This window comes from Cynocephalus volans, chromosome 5, assembly GCF_027409185.1.
Source record: "Cynocephalus volans isolate mCynVol1 chromosome 5, mCynVol1.pri, whole genome shotgun sequence".
Taxonomy (NCBI): domain Eukaryota; kingdom Metazoa; phylum Chordata; class Mammalia; order Dermoptera; family Cynocephalidae; genus Cynocephalus; species Cynocephalus volans.
In genome coordinates, this window is record NC_084464.1 from 129,348,560 (window position 1) to 129,370,655 (window position 22,096).

Consider the following 22,096-nt stretch of genomic DNA (forward strand, 5'->3'; position numbering starts at 1 on the left):
GTTAACCTAAAGTTACTTGATTGTTATGTAAAAATCCTAAGAAAACTGCTGTAGGAAAAGACAGTATTTGCTAAGAACAAGTTTTTGTTGGTGGATCGACTTAACCTTTTGCAAACTGCACTGTGGAATGTCACTTTGTTATTTCACTGACGTTACCAGCTTCTATTGTTAAACTATACTTAGCCATAACTCCACCTATGTCTCTTTTCTGTAACCTCCTGCCCTGGTAAATAAATACTGAGAGAAGACCCTAGTCCAGTGTTATTTTTCCAAGGAGAATGCCTCTCTCTTGAGAGTTTCTGGAAAATTAACCCCTTCAGGGCTTCTCACTGCTCGAAATGGGCTTTGAGTAATACTTTGTGTCTCCATCACCCCGAGTGAGGCAAAGTGACACTGAGGGCCTGTCCCTCCTTGCAGGAATCCAGGGAATCCACATATAACATATTGGTTTGGAAATTTATTTATTTATTTGGAAAACATCAGCACTTGGAAGTATGCTGGCTCTTCCTGTACACTTAAACTAACCAGTTTGCTTCAACCCAGGGGAGAGACATTTACTTGATTCAATAAACAACACTTGGCAAAGAACCCTTCCGCTACCTAATTTGAATCCCAATATCCTCCTCTGCTTTTAGCAAGACTAGGCAAAAGGAATGCTGGAGAACAGAGGCATAATTGCTCCTCTGTCCAGATGACTGACTGTTCCTCTAAATGTTGAGAAATATATCTATGTATGCTAAAGTTCATAACTCTAAGCCTTCAGGATCTATATACTGAATTATGCGGTTATCCTGGAATTAGGCCACACACTAAAAACAGTCTTGGCCAAAAAAAAAAATATTTTTTTTGAGCTAGATTCTTATACATAGATACATAAATTGAATGAATGGCAGAGAGATAAGGGAAAGACAGCAGATAAACATTTACTTTGATAGCTATTTTCACTTATTGAAATACCTCCATTCTCAAGTTTTATAGTTAATTGGAGGTTTTGTGTTTGTTTTTGTTCCTTTGTTGTTTTATTTTTTAGATGCTCCATTGAGTATTACCACGAGCATTTAAAAAAATGTTTTTAATCAAGTTTTATTTATATAGTGTTATTTTGTTTTAAAATCAAGATGCAAGTTTATTTGAAGACAAACATGAATAATGAGTTGTACAGGTATGTCCAAAGTACAATCCCTTCTGTTGTTTTGTCAAGAGTAACACTAAAACAGGAAATGTAAATATAAACAAATATCACAGTTTCTTTATTCACTACAACATCCTGTCATAAATGAGAAACAAAAGACTATAAAAAGTACTCAACAGGACTGATCTCTATTCATGAATCACTGAATTGTAAATTTTTAGGCTTGAAAAATACTTTAAAAGACACTTAATCAAACCTTCTCTAATCAACCCTGGTAGTCAATTAGTATTTGAAGAACCCAACCCTGGTAGTCAATTAGTATTTAAAGAACCAAAGAGAAAGTCTAATAATAATACCTTACTTTTGTAAAGCTCTTCAAGGTTGGAAAAGCATATTCACATAAATTACCTGAGTTGATCCTCACAACCCTATCCAGACTGAGGACAAGAAAACAGGCTACAGTAAGTAAAATTGCTCATTTACCAAATTAAGTTCGGCATTTGATCATCTCACATCATCACAAGGGTGAGTCCAGTACAATAAGGTATTTTGAGACAGACTGTTACATGCTGAACAAAAGTAACCCCATTTTGTTAAACTTCTAAATTAAAAAAAATTTTTTTCTTACTCTTGTAACCTGAACTGCATAGCTTGCAGCTGGACATCAAAATACAATGATTCTTGTGCACATGATTGCCGGAACATAATGACTTTTACTCACACTGTACACAGAATAATTATAGGAGAAATTATTAACCCAGGAATCCATTCTCTACTGGTTTACTAACTAGATCTTTTTGAGGTTAACAAGAACTGAATCTGTGACTTGACTTCATGGAGGATAGTCACCATGAATCAGCTCCCACCCGAGAAGTTCTTTAATGTTTATCTGCAATTTTATGATTATGCCTGCATGTCCCTGCTTAGATCACCTTGAATCAGCCCCCCTACCTCCTGTTCCTATAAAACCCTTTGGCAAGTCTGGGAAAAGCGGAGATGGTCTTTGAGACATGAGTCCACCATCTCCCCAGGCTGCCAGCTTCCTGACTAAAAGCTCTCTTTCCTTACACCAATACTTGTCTCTCAATTATTGGCTATTGAGCAGCGAGCAAAAGGACCTTTGGGGTTTCAGTAATAAGACCACATTTACATAACTTTTACTACAGTACATTGTTATAAGTTTTCTATATTATTAGTTATTGCTATTTATCTCTCACTGTGCCTAACTTATAAATTAAACTTCATCATAGTTATGTATTTATGGGAAAAAAAACATAATATATATAGGGTTCGGTACTATCCACAGTTTCATGCATCCAGTATGGGTCTTGGAACATATCCCCCAAGGATAAGGGGAGACTACTGTATATATGAATGACTTCAGTTTGTGATGAAGAAACAGGTAAAATCCTGATGCCCATATGTCTGGCTACTGCTAAGCTATGGAGAAGGCCTAGAATCCTCACAGCGCCAATTATCTAGCTCTTAATCCTGTTCATGAGGCCAACTGTAAAGCTAGGCAACAACGCTAGTTGTCAGGCTCTTTTACCTGCCGGTAATTCTGTACCGACTGGGCCAATGGTTGAGCTAGGGCTGGGTCTGGAGCTCCCAGACCCCTCAAGCCCATTCACAGACTGGGTCAAAAACCCTTCATATGCCAGGCTGGATTACCAGACCCCTGCATGCCAAGCTGGGTCACCAGACCCCTTCATGCAGGTCTATAAGCTAGGCAACCAGCCACATGGTCCTTGGAAACTGCAAGCCTGAAAAAATATGGCCGCACAGGGCAGGCGCCCAGGAAGTAAAAACACCAGCCAAATAGGTGTCATGCAGGCACACTTACTCCACCCACACATACAATGTTTACTGAACAACCCTGAACCGGCTCAGAGGCGAGGGGAGACTGACCAAATTGTTCCATTTTCCCACCACCATACGTTGTTATACTCAGGTCATCAAGAAGTCAGTGAATGAGTGGCTAATATAGTGAGAAATGAATCACAGATCTTTACCAGGCCCTGCTGAATAAACAGTGTTGAGATACAGAGTAACACAAATTAGAAGTTGTCTGTCAAAAACAGATACTCTAAAATGGGTCATCCTGGTTAATATAATCATGTGATTAACTAAGAATGGGGGTGGTGAGGTCTTATTTCAATCACTGTGACCACTGTAGGTAAGCTTTCCAGCCTTAGGAAGTCCAACTGACCTTGCACAATTACATCTTTAATTATGCTTCCTAATTCAGCCATCATTCTGAATATCAATTAATTGTTATAGTATTATAGGCATAAAAGTTAAGAGATTGAGTTTCAAGTCTACTGATCCCAGGTCATACAGTAAAAATCGATCTTTAAAAATAAATCCCTGAGAGTTTATATTAACATATGCCTTTTTCCTATAACCATGTAAGTGCAGAAAACAAAACTTCCAGTCCACTTTGTACTATACCTTTATTAATTTTGAGTAATATTTGTCTATCTCTTCTCCCACTTAGTTTCCTCAAAGAGAGGAGAGACCACTAATTGGGAAGAGTTAAAATCTACATTTTGTTTTGCACAGTCTGGGAAACTTTTGTCAGGGAATCTACTTTTAAATTGTAAAGTTTGGAATGATTCCAAATTCTTGAAATTGTTCATGTATGAGGGAAAGTAGCTTTTTTGCACAAGATAAAAGATTTTATGTAAGATTTATAAAGAGAATTCATAGAGAAGCCAATTTTGCCAAAATAAATCACTAGGGAACTATATATCATATATCACTGACCTCAATTAACACACACAAACACAGCCCTCTCACCAAAAATAAAAATTAAAAAAAATACATATACAACATATTCACAATCTGCCAACTTCGAGAAATATCTTATACTCTAAAGTATGAAGTATGATTATCTCAGTTTTAGACACTAACTTCTTTGTGGGCAGAGCCTAACAAAGACATGTGGAGCATAGAAGTTTTCACTTAGCACTGCATTAATCCTACAAGACTTTTTGTGGGGCATGGAGTATTCTTGTCTTATAGAAACAAGTATTATAAAAGCATAGGGTTAAGTAAAATTTCACTTTTGTATGTGACATTGGTAAAGAGTAAATAATGAGAGAATTTTAAAAACCAAATAAAATAATCAGAAGTTAAATTTAGCTACTAGTTAGAAGTAACTGATAATTCAGGGGGAAATAATAATAAAGATCATTAAACCAAGACCTCAAATACAGTACTAAGATGAGAAACATTATGCTTTCTATTTTTAAAAGTGTGGATTTTGTAGATGTTAACAATTTCACATATACCTAAAAAAAAAATCCATCAAAGCAACAATGTACAGTCTGTGAGGTCCTTAAGTACAGGGACTTAGTCAACTTTTCATCTTTTTGCTCTCTGTGCTACACACACTGCCTGACACCGAATGGATGCACACTTACTATTTGGTGAACTTAATCAAACATGAAAAAAATGAGACAAGCACATTTTGTTGAACGAAGTGGCTGCTAGCTCATCAGGCTCTCTAACCCTAATGGAGATCCTAATCAATCACATGAATGCACAAATCAATGGTTGCTGCCCCAATAAGGTGTTACCAACAAGAAAGTGCTAATAATTTAGACTGATATCGCCTGTTTTAATATGCTCTGATGGATATTATATTTGACATACTGTCATAAGTTCAAGTCTATTGACACAATGAACAAAATAGATATATTCTTTTTGTCGTGTTCACATAAAAGACAATGCATAATGTAGGTGAAATTCCAACAACAGATGGGGTGACAAGAAGTCTCAGCCTAAAAAGAAACCTCTCACTGCTTTCGAGGCACTAGCCCCTTAAAAAATAAATGCTGATATGACACCCTGCCCTTCCTCTCTCCCCTACCTTTTACTGACTGCATTTGAAAGCAAGATGAGACACTCTTAGTGAAAAAGAGTAAGGCCTGTGAACCAAACTGACTCCATTTTCCCTTGCAGAAGACACTTTGTTACTTTTCCACTCCTCAGTCATGAGACCCCTCAGGGCAAATGATTACCCCATGGGCTGCCCTGACAAAACAGACTGAGATAAGAGAGGAAACAGATATTTACTGAGTTGCAAAACCCCTCCCCAAGGCTTGCTTACTATAATTGTAAAAGTTATAGATTAACCTTAAGACCCCTTTAGGAATTCCCACCTGTACACAAAGCATCAAGGTGACTACTACAATGACCCTACCAGGGTGACAATGATGAACACCACTGCCTACTGAGCATGCGCCCATGATGCAATCAGGAAGAACAGAACGGACCACCTCCAGTGACCCTGGCCTGCCACCCCTTAACTCCTTTCCCTATAAAAGACCCTGGACAGCTCCCCTCCAGGGGCTAGCTTTACTGTTGCTACCCCCTCATGCATAAGTCTATCTCCTCTTTTAATAAAGCATTGCTTGCTTTACTGTTGGGTACATTGTTCATTTCTATGAGTGGAATCCGAGAGCCTAATTTAATCACTGGCAAAAACTAGAAAGCTCTGGGCACCAGAGAGAACTCTAGCTGCAAGAGGCAAGTGGCCACTGGGACTATTTTGCTCCCATGTATCTGTTGCTGGTTGATATCTCCTGGAGTCCCTGGCCTAAATTCTGACAAGGCAATGCTTTATTCTCTTTACCTTTCTCTGATTTTCTGAGCCCTCTTCTGTTTGGTTGGATTGTATCCACTTCTGTATAGGTGCACCCTGGAGGACTCCTGGCTATGCTTTGTTTTTCTGATTTAAATCTAGTTGATACTTTTCTTCTTTATGCTGAAAACAGTGGGGAGAGCTACTTTATCAATTACTGTTAATGGAATAGGTGGGCCCCGCTGATTAGGACTAGGCTAAACTGCACCCCACTGCTCCTCTTTTCTCTTTGTTTGCTTGGTTAGACATTTAGTTGAGTACAACAAATCTGAATAAACCTTCCAATCCTTGCATAAACTTTTGGACTTTCAGATCATTTGTTTAAGGTGAGAGGGCAAGCCGAGCCTGACCTGTCAGTAACATTAGCAAAATTACATGCTTTTCTAAAATGTGTTTGCAGCTGAGGAAGTTTGTGGCATAATTGTGACTGAATGAAGGGGCTGGATAGAATACTACCCAATGGTGTGCTGATTCCAAACTGAAAAAACTGAGAGACTAGGAAAAATTTCAAATGGACTCCAGCGAACTGCATGTAACTGGGAAATCCCAAAGGAGTGCCCTACAGATTCTTGTACATAAGCTAACAAGTGTAAACAACAGCCCTCAAGGCAATTCCCAGTATTTACCTGGGATCTGCACTCCTGATAAGAATCAGCCAGAAAAGGATAAGATCAACCTTGCAAAATTTGAGACTTTGCCTGAATAGCAAGCAATCAGTACACCTGGTTTCTTCTGGAGGTCTCTGCTCTAATATTCCCTGGTTGTGGGTTTTTTCTGACTCCGTAGTATAAAAAGATTGGAATCCAGAGCCTGAAAAAAACACACTGGTTAGTTTCTCATGTACTTTATTATACTTAAGAATACTATTATATAGTGTTTTACTTCCATAAATAGGTCTCCCATTCTCAGTTAATCATTTTCTGATTCAGTATATTTAAGGTATTGTTGTGACAATAAGGAGCAGTCTGCTTTCCAAATAATAACTTTCCAAATAATAACTGACTCTGGAGCCCAGGACAAGCAGTTATGCAAGTTATGCATCCATACCCTCTTTTACAATTGCTTCACATTTAAGTTTAGATGTGCCACAGAAGTTTTGGGGGTTCTTTAATGCTCATTTTTAAAGACTACGAAACTGGTCAAATAATATACCAAAATGAGAACATCTTAAGAAACTTACTTTTCAAATGGAGAAGAGCTGCATGAAGACACCTGCTGCTTACCACAATCACAAAGACCTATGTCAGTAGGAGCATTCAGTAAGAACACAAAATAGTAAATTAAACATGATAAGAGCATTATTTCAGTGAGATATAAGCCTGCAATGTGAAGAACTTGTCTGATAAGTTAACAGAAATATTTCAATATCTGGAGAGAAAATATTTTCACAAATACCACACAAGGAAAAGGGAAGTTGTTTCGATTAAAGCTAGAAAAGTTGCTGTAAAAAGGTGAAAGTAAACAAGAAATCTTAGGCTTGAGTTGAACATAAAATGTTTGTCAAAGTTTAGAAGCTATCCTCTGCATTGACTGGCCAAAGAGCAATTCTGCAAATGAGCTAACAATTGCCAAAAGTTTAGCCAGGCCTTTCCACCATGTGCCAGGACTAAAAATGGCTTTACACAGACGATAAAAAGTCTTGGGATTTAAATAGGCTTTAAAATGTCTTGGGATTTAAATGGATTTGAAACTACCTCATGCCTTTGTGAAGGAAGGAGGATTAAATATCCATGCAACCTTCAAAAAGAAATTCTTAGGTAAATGATGTTCTAAATGCCAGCATGCATTTACTCAGCAAATGTGTCAAATGCAAATAGAAGCAATACAGATAACCCTTTCTCATTCTATAACCTCTAAAGAAACAACATTCTTTAGGAGTTAAGGAGATCGCTCTCATATTTTTGCTTAATTCTAATTCTCTCATTTCTAAACCTGAGTCCTGCTCCTAGACAGGACATTAATATCACTGGGACAGACATTTCTTGAAGTAGCAGAGATTGCATCCCTCAACTTTCTGGTCAATTCCCATTTTAATCTTATTCCCAATTTAGAGTTTTCATATTTTATCTAAGAGTAAATCTCTCCAGGGGGTGAGCAGTTTCATGCATGCCCAAAACTTCCCACCTCCTCCAACCTAAGAAATTTTTTTTTATGTTTTCCAAAGATTTGGGAGTATTTTTATACCTAAAATCTAGTGCTTCTCTCATACTCACTATAAGTGCCCCCAAACATCTTTTACTGTTTTTTGTTTTGTTTTGTTTTTGTTTACCCCAAGATTCTGATTCTTAGGAATTGGTGTAAATTTGCCTCGTTTTCATAAGCATTGAATTACATTCTTCATAGTGCTGCCTGTGGTCTTTCTCAATCAGCATATTGAGTTGATTTATTTCAGGCATCCTATCATCTACTTCTGCTGGTTTTATTTTTAAATAAAAGATAATGCATTTAGAGATTTTAAAAGAAAAAAGCATGAGACTGGATATTCAGCAAACATTGGTTAATTTAGTCCAGTAATAATGATGATGATGATGATGATGATGATAGCTCAAGTGAGTGAATTTTACTAGTGCGCCAGGTACTCTTTTAAGCACTTTAACTCAATATTCCTCAAAACCGGGAACTTTCATTTTCCCATTTTGTAAATACAGAAACGGAAGGAGAGTGGTTAGATCATGTAGCAAGGAAATGTTGGAACCTGTATTCATACTCTGGTAGTCAGGTTCCAGTGTCTGTGCTCTTAAACACTGTGCTATTAGTGGAAATTAGCATTTGGGTGTCTTCTGCCTAAATATAAAATAGGCACAAAAAATATTAGTGAGTTGATAAAACAAAAGTTTTCTAAATTTCCATTTTTGAAACTTAGGTCTACGTAATTTGGCAATTTTCATTTTGATTAGAAAAAAATTGTCCATCTCCAAATTTACTTCTCTCTTTAATTCACACACTGCTGGTCATGGGGGCGCCTCTTCTAAGATAGAAATCCAAAATCTCCATTTCCAGGTAAGACAATATGTATATTTAAATATCAATACTGTTGTCTCTTTCCTAATAAATGACCAAAGCACCAAATAGTGAATAGTCTCCACTTCCTGGATGCAGGTGCTGGGGTAGTTGGGGATGATTCTCTCTGGCCTCCCTCCCTAGTGACTGCCCACTTACTCAGGGCAATGAGCTCCAGGAAGGCAGCAGCAAAGAGAAGGCTGATCAGTGACCAGGAGACAGAGGCGGTCCATAAGCAGCTGTAGGTCACAGCAAATAGGAATCTGCAGTCGAACAACCAGGAATTCTGCATATTGAATGTTCGGGTAGTCAATGCACATTTACATACACTATAGTCAAAGAAGCTGCCTACCAGCCCTCCTAATCCTGCTTCCGGGCGGAGAGTTTGTGACTGTGAGCCTCCAGAAAACAAATGTGTTCTCTCTGTGTCCGACTTTGTTTACACTTTGGATTACACAGCTTTTGGGAAATTCCACTTGGTGGTAATTTTTGTGTAATTCTTTTTCGGTATCCTTTTACTTTTTTTGTTTGTAATCTCAAGGATATGGAAAGACTGCTGATAGACTGAAATTATCCTAGGCAATTTCTGAAGTGACCAGCAGATTGGGAAAGACAGACAGCTTTGAAACTTTCCAAACCACCGGGGGTGTGAGTCAGCTACAAAATAGCTCCAGGCTTCACCTGTGAATCACTAGATGTGAAGCTATGCAGAGATTACTGCTCCTTAAAAGTTCTATATACTCCTCAAGCACAAGGACATCGTCTGGCTTACTTGCCAGCATACCCAGGACCTGGGGCAAAGCACTAGGCACACAGTAGATGCTCAAAGATGTATGAAGTGGAAGAATAAATGAAAGGCCATAAACCTCATCAGAATCATGCTCTCACCAACTAGGAAAACTGGCTTAAATGGCAAGAGCATTTTCTATCTCTTCATGAAAGTATTCAAAAGGAAAAAAAATATACACACAACTTTACTTAAAATTCTTCAATAAAATTATTTTATAATCATATAATCTTTATTGACATATCTGGAGAAAATACAATTTGGTAGCATTCAAGTTTACATATACATAGGAAATACAAATATATGTAAAATAAATTTGGGAGGCTATGCTTTATGATACATTATAGGAGAATTAACCTTTGCTCACAAGAACCATACTAACTCTTTATTATACCACTTTCCCCAAAATTTAGATAGGCAATGTATAACTTAGATAGTCAAATGTATGAAGCATCTACTGTTCTCATTTCCATTCTTCAGCATATACACTTTTGGTCCTTTCAACAATAATTTCCTTATCATCAAAGTCTATACTTTTAACAAAAATAATTTACATTTTTATGGTAGTTTACAGTTGTAAAAGTACTTTTACATATATTATTCATTTTACCTTTAAAGGTGATCTGGTAGAGTAACTACAGATGATTTTAAGGAAATCATTCTTCATTGTAATTACATTCCCATTTTAGTGATAAGGAAATGAAGGATCAAGCAGAAAAGAATTGCCCCCAAGTCTCAGAAAGTGACAGAGATAAGGCTAGAACACAGTCCTTCCTATGGCAAGCCCAATACTCTGCGCACTCCAACAGCCTCCTACATAGATCTCCAAAGCCTTTTGCACTCTCTAAAGCAGGTCACTGCCAGTCCCTTCACCTCAATATTCCCTAAATATTTTAATGTGAGTTTAGAACAAGGGGCAATAGTGTGAGTCAACACTAGATAGCAATCTGCTCCAAACAGCTGTTAGGGCAAATTATTACCAACTCCATCATTCAGGACTCACAGTTATCACAACTGATAAGGCTGTAAGTAAGGGGGGGGAGGGGAGGGTCATGCAGAAAGAAGGCAAAACACGTGGAAGAAACTGATACTTTAATAACTTTTTCAACCAAAGCCGGCCAGCCACAAAAACAAACAAATTTTTTTTTTTTTAAGTTGCATGAAAATAGGCCTCAAGTGACGGAGAGAAGCATGGTTAAGTCAATAAACCTTCCTCCACAACCACTGTCTTCAAGTTCACCCCTATGTGTCAGGCCAGCTGCTCTGGCCGTAGAAACACCATTGTGGACCACAGAAGTTCCTGCGCCTATCCTCTGGCCTAAATCAGCATGGCCATGGTCCTCAGTCAAACCCAGCTTTAGGCCACTAGCACCAACATGTGTCTGAGACAGGCTAAGTAAATCTCTCATTTTAAGAGGTGCTGATTGAGCAAACAGCTGCTACTTCTCTACATTTTATTCATTATTCAGTAACCTAAAATATTTCTTGCAGTAACTCTTCCTGATATCTCGTATTGCTCAGATATGTATTATAAAGTTAGGTGGCAGAAGTGAGAATATCAAAATTATAAACAAATTCACCTTCACCTCTTGCAGTTTTCAAAATTGTTTCTGAAGAGTAAAGAGTTAGTAAGTTTTATTTCTGTGTCAATTAGCATCATTTACCATAGCTTAGTTTACCCTGTCTGTGGCTCACTCGGGAGAATGCTGGGAGTGCCGAGGCCGCGGGTTCAGATCCTATATAGGGATGGCCGGTGCGCTCGAGCGCGGTGCAGGCGACACCAAGCCAAGGGTTACGAAGCCCTTACCGGGTCACAAGAAAAAAAAAAAGAAATTAATGCATACATGTAAACATCTATATATGCATATTTGTATAAATAAATCCCGTCCAGATACCTGAAAACTAAGCAGTTATATAAAATGCTCTCTTTCATTCACAGACATATTATTATCACCTTATATTTGGATTACTAATCTAATCAAAGCCAATGATTAAGTCAGGTTTTTATTTAGAAACATTGTTCTACAAATTCAGAATACAAACTAAAATAAAGAAAATCTTAAATAATATTTACCTACATAAACTACCATTAAGCAAAATGATATATATGTTGTAATAATACTGACCTATAAATAAAATCTTGAGTTTGAGCTTAAGTTCTTCCAAGCTCTATGACTTTAGGGAAGTTGTGTCAAATGAAGGAGTCATTAATTTCTAAGGTCTCTTTTAGCATGTAAAATTCTGTGTATTTTCACCATTGGACTTATTCAATACTAAGGCAGAGAATAAAATAATGAAAATAAATAAAATCCTTGCTTTTAAAGCAGAGCTTAAAGGGAAAACTAAAAAATAAACACTTTCTATGAACAGCTGATCTGTAATATGCACAAACCTGTCTGGCACAAATTGCTTCTTTTTTCTCTCTTCCTCCTCCACCCTTTCTCCCTTAGAGCCCACCATGTTGTTCTCATGTTACCAACTAGTGGTTCGAACAGAGAACTATCTGTCCATCTGTGTCTTCCCCTTTTTCTCCCACAGAAGGATTTATAAACACACACAAAAGTGTTCTCCATTCTTTCCTTTACTGCTCACACCTTATTTAATTCCATCTCAAGCAACTACACTGTAGTTTGGCTGCCTTTCCAGAATCCATTCCCCAGTCTATTGACAACTGATGGTTTGGGAATACACAGTTCCTCACCAGTCTATGTTACCTGGGTGGGGAATTCAGGGCTAAACCCAGAACTCTGAACTAAGCCCATCAGCACACTAACTTCTCAGTCAGAACCTGTGATCCAGCAGCTGGATACATGATCCACAGGATCCAATCACAGCGAACCTCAATGCCTTTTCAGGTGCAACCAGAAGGTAAGTTCACATTTCCCTAATGGATTTGGACCTAGGTAGGATCTTTTGGGTAAGGAGCTGCCACAGCCATCTTGCCTCTATCTGGAGCCTAAGAAGCTCCTGGAGTGCCCCAGAGCTAAGGTGAGCAGGCAGAGAGAGATAATGGAATTATGGGAAATTCTAAATCAAGCTCCACCTGAATTGTCAATTTGGACAGACAATAAATTTATCTTTTGTTGCAACCAGTCTGGGTTGTGTTTTCTGCCAAGATGCAACCAAAAAAATGTCTGATCACTACACATATGTGTATACATTCAATAATGAATTTTGGTTCCTCACATAGCCACTAAAGGCAAGTTATTACTCAACCACTCTAAGCCTCATTTTGTAAAATGGAGATGATACCAATCTCAAAATATTTTTGTGAAGATTTAAGATTATGTAGGGCTGGCTGGTTAGCTCAGTTGGTTAGAGCGTGGTGGTGCTGATAAGAGCAAGGTCCAGGGTTCAATCCCTGTACCAGCTAGCTGCCAAATACATAATTAAATTAGGTTTATTTATTTAAAACATTGGTCATAGGGCCTGTCAGGGCACAAGCTCCCAATAAAGGGCAGCTTCTATTGTTTTTGCACTTGCTTTTGGAAAATTTCTCCTCTCCAACATGTGAGATAATAAGTAAACCAAATTGTTGCTGAGAAGAATAAAAGTAGAACTAGTAAAAATTACAAGCTCTGGAATTTGGAGTGAAATTAGAAAAAGTAACAAGTGAAATTAGAAAACTCTAAAGTTCCTAAAGCTATCTGAAAGCATCTGTCAGAGTTTCCCCATCACTAGTTCCCCTAGAACACTGATTTGTCTCCAATTAAACCTCTTCTTTAAATACTTATCTAAAATATGAAAATCATACTGATTTGTAGCTTATTAATCCAATGACTATATTTTTTGTATTTCAGACAATATACATTAATCAGACTTTTATTTACAATATCAAGAATGTAGAGAACACTGCTATTACCCCAAACTCCAGCTTCTGATATCATGATACGACCAAACTATTATGGATTAACATTAATTTACACTTCTTGTTTTTCATTCATCTCTGCCGTAACCATGTCTTTATGCCAGTATTTTCTGAATCACTAGTGAATGGCAAAAACAAATATAGCAGTTGAGATTTAATCGGAGACTTCACTGTTGGAACAGCACAAGTAGACACATTTAGAATAGTAAATGGATAACAAAAAACACTTACAGGCTCATTAATAAGTAGGCAATTAGGTCTTCTGGGAAAATTCATTTTCTAAAAGAATGCTAAAGCAAGCTATAAAATGCTAGTAAAATTGTGTTTTGACATGAATAGTGTACACTGTCTATTACATCATAATTTTTCTCTTGAGAAAACTGACAAGAATCTCTGTTCTTAAATATGAGCACAAAAGATAGCAAAAAGAACAGCAGTGATATTTAATGCATTCTACCTACTAACTCCCATTCATTAAATTTGACTGTCCTATAAATGAGCTCCTTACTACAAAGATCTTAAATTACACTTGGAAGAAAAAGAGAATTATAAAGCAAAAGACTGTGACTAGTAATGTCAGAGAGAACACTACTTCCTGTATCAACACAACACGCTAAGAACAAAACAATTTTCATATAGCATGCTTGGTTCCTTAGATAGTATGTTTATTTTAAATATTCTTACATAACAATCATAACCAAAACTATTCAGACTTATTTTTATTCTCTTATGAAAATATTTCTTTCAAAACTGTCTGAGTATTCTTTTTATAAAAAAAACTGTATGGTATTGTTTTGATGTGTCTGAGATGTTAAATTCTAATCAAGTAAATATTGATCAGAAATATAATTTCAGGGAAATTTGTTTCATGTCATAATTAATCTTTTCACAGTACTCTCACAATTCTACAGTAAAGTCCATGTGGCAATCTTTTTAAGCTGAGCTTTCTTTGTCTTAGAGCAGTGTTTCTCAAAATTAAATGTTCAAGCAAATCACCTGGAGATTTTATTAAAATGCAGATTCAATTCAGTAGGTCTGGGATGGGCTCTAATCACAGATCATCTCAAGTTCCCAGGTGATGGATCACAATTAAGTAACAAAATCCTATGGCGTGCTGCAGTTGAAGAATCCGATGACCATGAAGCAATCAGCCATCAACCTCATGGGTGGGCAGTGAGAACCCTAGAAAGGATTCTTTTCTACACTTGAATTTGCTGAATGACCTAAGATGAATCACATCAAGGAGCTGAGACCAATCTGCCACTTACACAGCTGCTAGGTCACCCCACACCCAACAATGACTAGGGGCATTTCTGTGGCTGGTCAGCTGCTGCCTTGGACAGAGTTTGGAGAATCAGTCCACGAACAGGCTGCATTGGGAAGGGTTTATATAAATAGACACCAATCTGGAGGAAGATTTATTATTTTCTCATTAAAAGTGAAATATAGTATAGTGTAGCGTAATATATAATATAGTCTACGTAGTTCATTTATTTCTCATTTCAGTTTCTCCAAGTATCAAATAAAGAAAATAATGATCTATTTTCAAAACTCTTTCCAATTAAGAGGGTGTGTGTGTGTGTGTGTGTGTGTGTGTGTGTGTGTGTGTTCATACACACCCAAATCCATACTTACATCTTTCAGCTTCCCCAACAAAATAAATTCAAACAATAACTCAACTAGACACTATTTTATTTGGCTTCATTTCTGAATTCCTCTTATTAAAACAATTCTTAAAATGACACCTGTGGACGAATTCAGCCAGCACTGCCCACTTCATCATTTTTATTAACAGAGCTCTACAATCATATCAAGTGGAAACATGGATTATTTCATTTGAGACTACTTAATTTCTTCCTAAAACAACTGTAAGTGACAAAATAAACCACTTGTAATTTTTATGGATTATCAACACACAGAAGAGAATGCCAAAACCCTTAACCAGAGTTAAGTGGGGAAGTGGCAAAGTTCCAAAACAGGATCAATACAATCCTTACATCCCAGGCCCAGTGTTTTCCCAGAACGTTAACAATCTGAAAAACCTCACAAAATCGAGTTTTTAAACTATGTAAATTCAGTTTTTATTACCAAAATATTAACTACAAATCAAAAGAATTCCCACAGTAATACAAAAGGAAAATAAACATACCTCTCACAAAGAACCTTCATGAAACTTATAAAATCTTCTATGTGGAACTGTGTTTCTTTAAGTATATTTTCATAAAACACAGTTGCATTAGGATGGAGTTTGAAGGTTTTGAGTTGTAAACTATCTACTTGTGTTCACACTGATATCAAACATTCAAACAATAATTTTTTAAAGTTCTCCAAAGCATAGTCGTATGTAACTTATCTCACTTATCTCAAAATACCAGGCAACGTACTCAAATTTTCTAACCCCATTTACAAAAAGGAACTTAAAGTCTCTCTTTCATTCAGGAACACACCACAAATAAACACAACACAACACAAACACAAGCACAACAAATAAACATTCTGTGACATTGAAAGATTATGTCATGGATGTGCAAGTTTGCTTTTGACTTCAACTGAAATAAAAATTAGCCTGATTGACGTATTATTTACTTTCTTTGTTATCAAATACCATAAGACATATCATTAATTGATATGTCTTGTACTATTTTTCAGTAACTATGACAAACAGCATGAGTTTTGATGAAAAAAACAAGTCATGTTCAAAAGCAATTACAACCTTTTTAGGCAAAGAGAAACACCATTTGATAAAGGAACACAGACCAGGTACATATGATCAAAGGGTAAAGTCTGAGAGAAAAACACAGAGGGAAATTTTTACATTGACAGAATAAGAAATTAATGTGTTTGGATGAAGGCAAAGGATGATTCCAATAAACAAGTCAAAAATAGAACTATGTTCCTTCTTCCAAAGATTAAGTAAAAGATCAAACACATACACACACACAATCCCTGTGTCCTTTGTTTTGTCTTTAAAACAATCTGTAAACTCTCTTGATGTTTCCTGCTCTCAATCTTCCAGCATTTCTCTTCCTGCCCTCCATGAAGAAAAAGTAGGGGAAATGGGAACAGCACAGATTCATATTTAGCATAATTTACACTGTCTTCAACATGACCTGAGTAGACCTAGTACACTGCCATTCAAAAATATTAGTAGGCAACAACAGACTTTGTATGGAATCATATCACATGAATTAAATATTCTTTTAGAGGCCATAAAATCATGTATTAAACCATCATTGCAAGAAATATGAGATTTGGTGGAAGAACTGGCATTAGCTTTGCGTAGTGGATGCATCATATTTCAAGTTTTTAAGAACATGTCCAGCAGCAAAAGATATTTAGCGGCAACGAAAAGGCTGTGATTTTTGTGTACATGCATGTGGGGCTTTGTTGTTGCTAGAGAAGAGTGGGAGGGGAGTGTGGGAGGTGAGCGGAGTGGCAGAGGGGTTGATTTATTTTTCAAATTCACATTTGTGAACACAAAAAGAAGAGCTGTCAGCAGCACACATGCCAATGCCCAAATAGCAGCCAGACCTGCCTCTTCCCGTCTGGGCAGGCCAGACACAAAATGACATCTCACAATCTAGGAAAATCAACAGTCAGATATAAGGGGACTAGTGAGAGAAAAAACAGTCCTGGAAATGTCCAGTTCCATATTATTTCTAGTGTTTAGAACTTGGAGTTTTAATGAATTGAGGGACCAAGGGAGACTGGTTAATCAAAATCAGAAAACTAAAAGGCAAACCTCAAAACAAGTTGGCTCCAATGCATCTTCCTAGTAGGTAATAAGTATAAAAGAAATTAATTTCTCATCCAGGACCACAAGGAGTCAGACACGAGGAAAGTGGCGCTGCTTAGATGAGTTGTAAGGTCCTAAGGGATCAAGTGAGTGCACATTAACAGTGTGACATGCCAGGAACTATATCCAAGGCAGGATCCTGAGCTGTATTTCCAGGCTCACATCATACTAGAGAGACAATAGTCCCTCTCTAGGTCATTGATAAGACTGCATCTAAAAAGCTGCATATTATTCTCTAAAATGAGATGAAAAGCTGAACCACTGAACCAAGAGTTGAATAAACAGCTAAAGAGACTGACTAAAAAGATATTTCTTTTCTGTAGTTAGAATGCTAGGAATATTAATAGTGACTCTTTCACAGTTTGAACTCAAGTAAGGATTTACACGAGGTAAGCAAAAAAATTTTTTTAAGGATAATTTCTCTTATTGTGCTGATAACATTATGGTCTGGCGAACCTAGGATGTTTATGTTTAACAACAATTAAAATAAATGGCCTAAGGACACACACACACAAGGACACACACACACAAGGACACACACACACACACACACACACACACACACACACACACACACACACACACACCCCTACACTCCCTAGGGAGAGAGTAACCTTAATGTAAGCTGCATAATGCTTTACAATTTATAGTGCTAGTTCACATAAATTACTTCATTAGATCCTAATAAAAGCCATGTGGAAAGGTCAGGACTGGTATTACCATCCCCATTTTACAGAAGAGAATGCTGAGTTCTCCTCATCTCTGACTGATTTTGTCAGTCATCTGAGTCCTCTATAGAAAACTTTCTTACATTATATCAAGTGACAATAGCTATACAACCCAGTGAATAAACTTTAATACTACTTTGTGCTTCTACGCTCAGTTTCCCCAGATAAAACAGAGATACAACACAGTTGTCATTTTAAGTGAGAGATTAAACTGAAAGAATATAAATAATTTCAGATTTATAGAAAGTTCTGGTTGTAAAGAGGCTCACTGTGCAGCAGTTTTACACTTTAATCCAAAAGCCAAAAAGAAGTCACAATTATGCAAACACTCAAATTTATTGGTTTAAACAAAGTAGACTGAATATGTGTATGATGTATCAAAGACCCAACAAACCTCAGTCTTTCGGAATTTGCTTTTAGAGCTAACTACATTAGGAACCACATGATAATATCAGAAAGTGGTCAACTGGCCTTAATGGTTGTGATTTAAAAAAACATATGTAACAGGATACCTTTAAATTCTGAACATGTGCTCGTTTTAGACTTTTAAAGTATATTTATGGAGATTTATCCAAAGAAATAAAAACTCATCATTTAAAGTAGAATGTAAGAAAAAACAGAAAAAAGAATATACCTCCAATCTCCAATACTTCTCCAACCTGTCTTTACAACAAATCTAACTGCCAAAGAATTTAATGACAGTTGAATACCAAATGATTTATGATACCCAGCAAAAGAAAATATTTACAAAATAAACTTTCAATTAATTAAGTAAGGCAGATCCACAATCTGACTTTAAACTCTGGGAACAAAAGATATTCATTTCTGGGCTTATATGTAAATCCTGAATGATAAATCTTGAGATACAGTCCTCTGAGAAGTGCATTTATTAAAACTGCACATTCGATTAAATAAATACAATGCAAAGTCAGATGTTATGCTTTGTCACTAAAGAAAAGCCAGGCGTGTTTAGCTAAATCACTTAGAACTGGATGTCTACAAACACAATTCATCTGATATATCTAAACGCCAGGTTATCAGAAAAGCTCATCTGCACATTCTGCTGGAGGAAATGTAGTATTTACTAGTTCATTAAAGGGTAAATAAGATTTAAAAAGAGAAAAAGAAAAGTTTCTTTGCTGCCGAAAATATATCCATCAACTGCTGAGACTTTAATAGTTGCAACCCTCGAATCCATGTAAGTTTAATCATGCAACTGGTAGAGTTCAAACTTTCAATTAACAAACTACATGCCTTTTCAAGCGCAGGCTCTCCGTGCAGTGACAAACACTGTGCAGAAATCAATACTCACTCCAACTTGCCTGCATATAATGAGTTACATCAAGCACGGTTCCAATACTAACGGGGATTATATGTCAGAGATGCATGCAGTAATGCTCACTCCTGAGAGAATTAAACCATCGGATCATTCATTGCACAAAGCTGTTGCCCCCTGTATACATCACCCATATAACACGGCTTTTCCTCTGCATGCTGCTGTTTCATAATTTCTGCCTGAGCCTGAGTGTAAAAACATGCTGTCAACTGAATCAGTCGTCTAACTCCTTTTATAGAATTCGGAGGGGGGGGGCACGGAAAGGAAACAAACGATTACTCTGGAAAACAATAATTTGAGTTTATTTCCAGGAAACAGGGCAGACGCTGACAAGTACAAAGTAAGTTCTTTCTCTGCGTCCTGCAGCCTCAGCCAGGAGCGCGGCTGTCGCTTTTCCCGTCTTCTCCATCACCCCCGGGCCACCTCTGCGTCTCCATCTGCACCTCGAACCCAGGCAGCAGATGCGCCCGCCAGCCAAGCTGAGCTGGGCGGGCCGGCCTGAAAAGTTGTCAGGACCGGCGGGAGGCAGACGAGCGCCCGGGAGCCCGCTCCCCAGCGTCCACCTGGTGAAACTTCAGAGCCCCCAGAGGAGAGAACGAAAGAAGCAACCAACCCACAGGAAGGATAACAGAACTGGAAGGGAGCAGAGGACGGGGTCGGGAGGGCCGGCGTTCACGGACTTGAGTGGCTTTACCTAGAACCTAAAGGGCTAACATGCGAGGCCGCCCCACACCTCTCCTTTTGGGTTCAGCTGGCGGGCGGCAGTCGTTCACAGTCCCCATCACAGCCCCGGGGCGGCTCTGGAAGGTGCTGGGCCAGCTTCGCGGTGGCTTTGCCCAAGGTTCAGGCTTCCCCACCGGGCGCCCAGACCTCGCAGCCCAGGGCTGCTCGTGATCCTTAGAATCCCATTTCAAAACATCTTACGAAAGGCTCTGCCAACACAGACACACAACACGTTCCGCGCAGCGCCCGAGCCCCCAGGGCAAGTCCAGGAGCAACCCAACGCTGGGGGAGGAGGCGGGGACCCGGGGAGGGACCGGGAAGTGGCGAGACAATGGTCAGAGGAGGTTATTCCCGGGACAAAAAGCACCTGGCAAAGCGCGCCGAAGTCGGTCGCTTCGAGTCTCCACGTTTCTGACAATGGCTTCCCGGGGAATTATTTAAACACTCTAGTGGCAGACAGCAACAAGCCGCACCGCGAGCAACAGAGTAGCCGTCGCCAGAGTCGTAGCTACTTTTCTTTCCCTCTCTCTTCCCCACTAACCCGGTGCAGGCTGCGCTGGACGCCGGGACCACCCGTTCCCCCAGCACAGCACTCCAGCTCTGCCTGCCAGCCCGCGCCCCGAGCGAGCTTCGGAGAGGAACAATGGGTCGCGACGAGGAAAGTTACCTGCGCCAAGTGGCGCCCGGCCCGGTGCCCCGCGTCCCACCTGGCACAAACTCTGGGGACAGCTCTCCCTCTACCCTGTGCTCCCCCCCCCCCCGGGCCGCAAAATCTTCCCCCAGACCCTTGCCCCCGGCCCTGGCGAGGAGCGGGCTCCATCCCGCGAGCCCCGCGTCCCGGGCATTCGTCGGGACTCCGGCCGCCCCCCGGCCACTCACCTGCGGAGAACTGGCCTTGGGCCGACCCCAGGAGAGGCCAAGGGGAGAGCAGCAAGAGCGCCACAAAAGCAGGCAGCGCCGCCGCCGCCGTATCCATGGCGAGTTTGGGAGAAGTTTCAAGCAGCTTTGCAAAGAGCTACCGGGGGAATCGCGAAATCCACGAGACGGAGGTGCCGGCCGGGCCCCGCGGGGTGAGGGCGGGGAGTCCGACAGCCGCCCGCCCGCACTTTTTCTTTCTTCGCGGTCGCCAAACTACCTCGGGGGCAAAAGCGTCGCCCGCGTCGCCGACCGACCGCGGCGGCAGCTCTCCATGCTCGGCGGAGGCTGCTCCTGTTCGTCAAGAGTTACTTTGCTCGGGGAGGGACGGGGGCGGAGCCGGGGGTGACGTCGCCCCGCGGGCTCCGGGCGCTTCCGAGGAATGCGGGATCGGGCGCGGCGCCGCCGCCTCCAGCCGGAGAGACGCGCGCCAGCCCCGGCCGCGCGCCCCGCTCTCCGCGCCGCCTTTGTTCGCCGCCTGGGCCCCGCCACCCGCGGCCGCTCGGGGGGAGCGAGCGGGAAAGGGGACCCGGCGCGGCTCGCTACCCTGTTCCAGAAACCGGAGTTTGAAAGGCGAGAGTTTGGGCAGCAGAGTGGCCGGAGGACCGAGGACGAGCCCAGAGGAGCACTCGCCGCCCGCGGAGAGGCGACCTGGGGTTAGGTCCCCAAGGTGGAGGTTCCACCGGAGCGGCTGCCGGTAGGAAGAGAGGGGAGTGTGGAAGCGCTCTAAGGATACCCACCCGCATCGAAAACGTACTGTCACTTGTTCATGTAATGAGGAATGACACCCACCCCCATAGAAAACTTATTGTTCTTTAATTGTATAGTAAGTAAAACTTGAGCCCGAATAAACGTTCGGTAACTTTCCAGTGTGAACGGCTGGTTTGTCATTTGCAGAATATTTGAATTTACTCTGCTTCACTGACTTTCCTTGTTGCTCTGAAATCTTATGGCCTCTTTCCCCTTCTCCCCTCACCTAAGAACGGCCGCAGGTCTCATTATCCTTTCCTTTCACCTAGATCTGGTGGTGTAGAAAAAGGGATTTTGTTTTGTTGTTAACACCTAGTAGGTATTCAAGAGGTAAGTATTGAACCAAAGGACTTGACACCGACAATGAAAACAGCAACGACTGATTCATCTGGAGGAAAATAATGCTATATTAT

The 22,096-nt window shown here is 39.7% G+C and overlaps 1 protein-coding gene across 6 annotated transcripts in view; it reads right to left on the reverse strand.

The window, feature by feature from the left end:
* PTPRK (protein tyrosine phosphatase receptor type K) overlaps window positions 1-21,223 on the reverse strand; it is a 558,957-nt gene extending 537,734 nt beyond the window's left edge. For all 6 annotated transcript variants that reach the window (XM_063096107.1, XM_063096103.1, XM_063096106.1 and 3 more), the window contains exon 1: window positions 20,898-21,223. In XM_063096107.1, the coding sequence (XP_062952177.1) occupies window positions 20,898-20,994 (97 nt within the window). In that variant the 5' untranslated portion in view covers window positions 20,995-21,223. The remainder of the gene's footprint in view (window positions 1-20,897) is intronic.
* Between the last annotated feature and the right edge of the window lie 873 nt (window positions 21,224-22,096).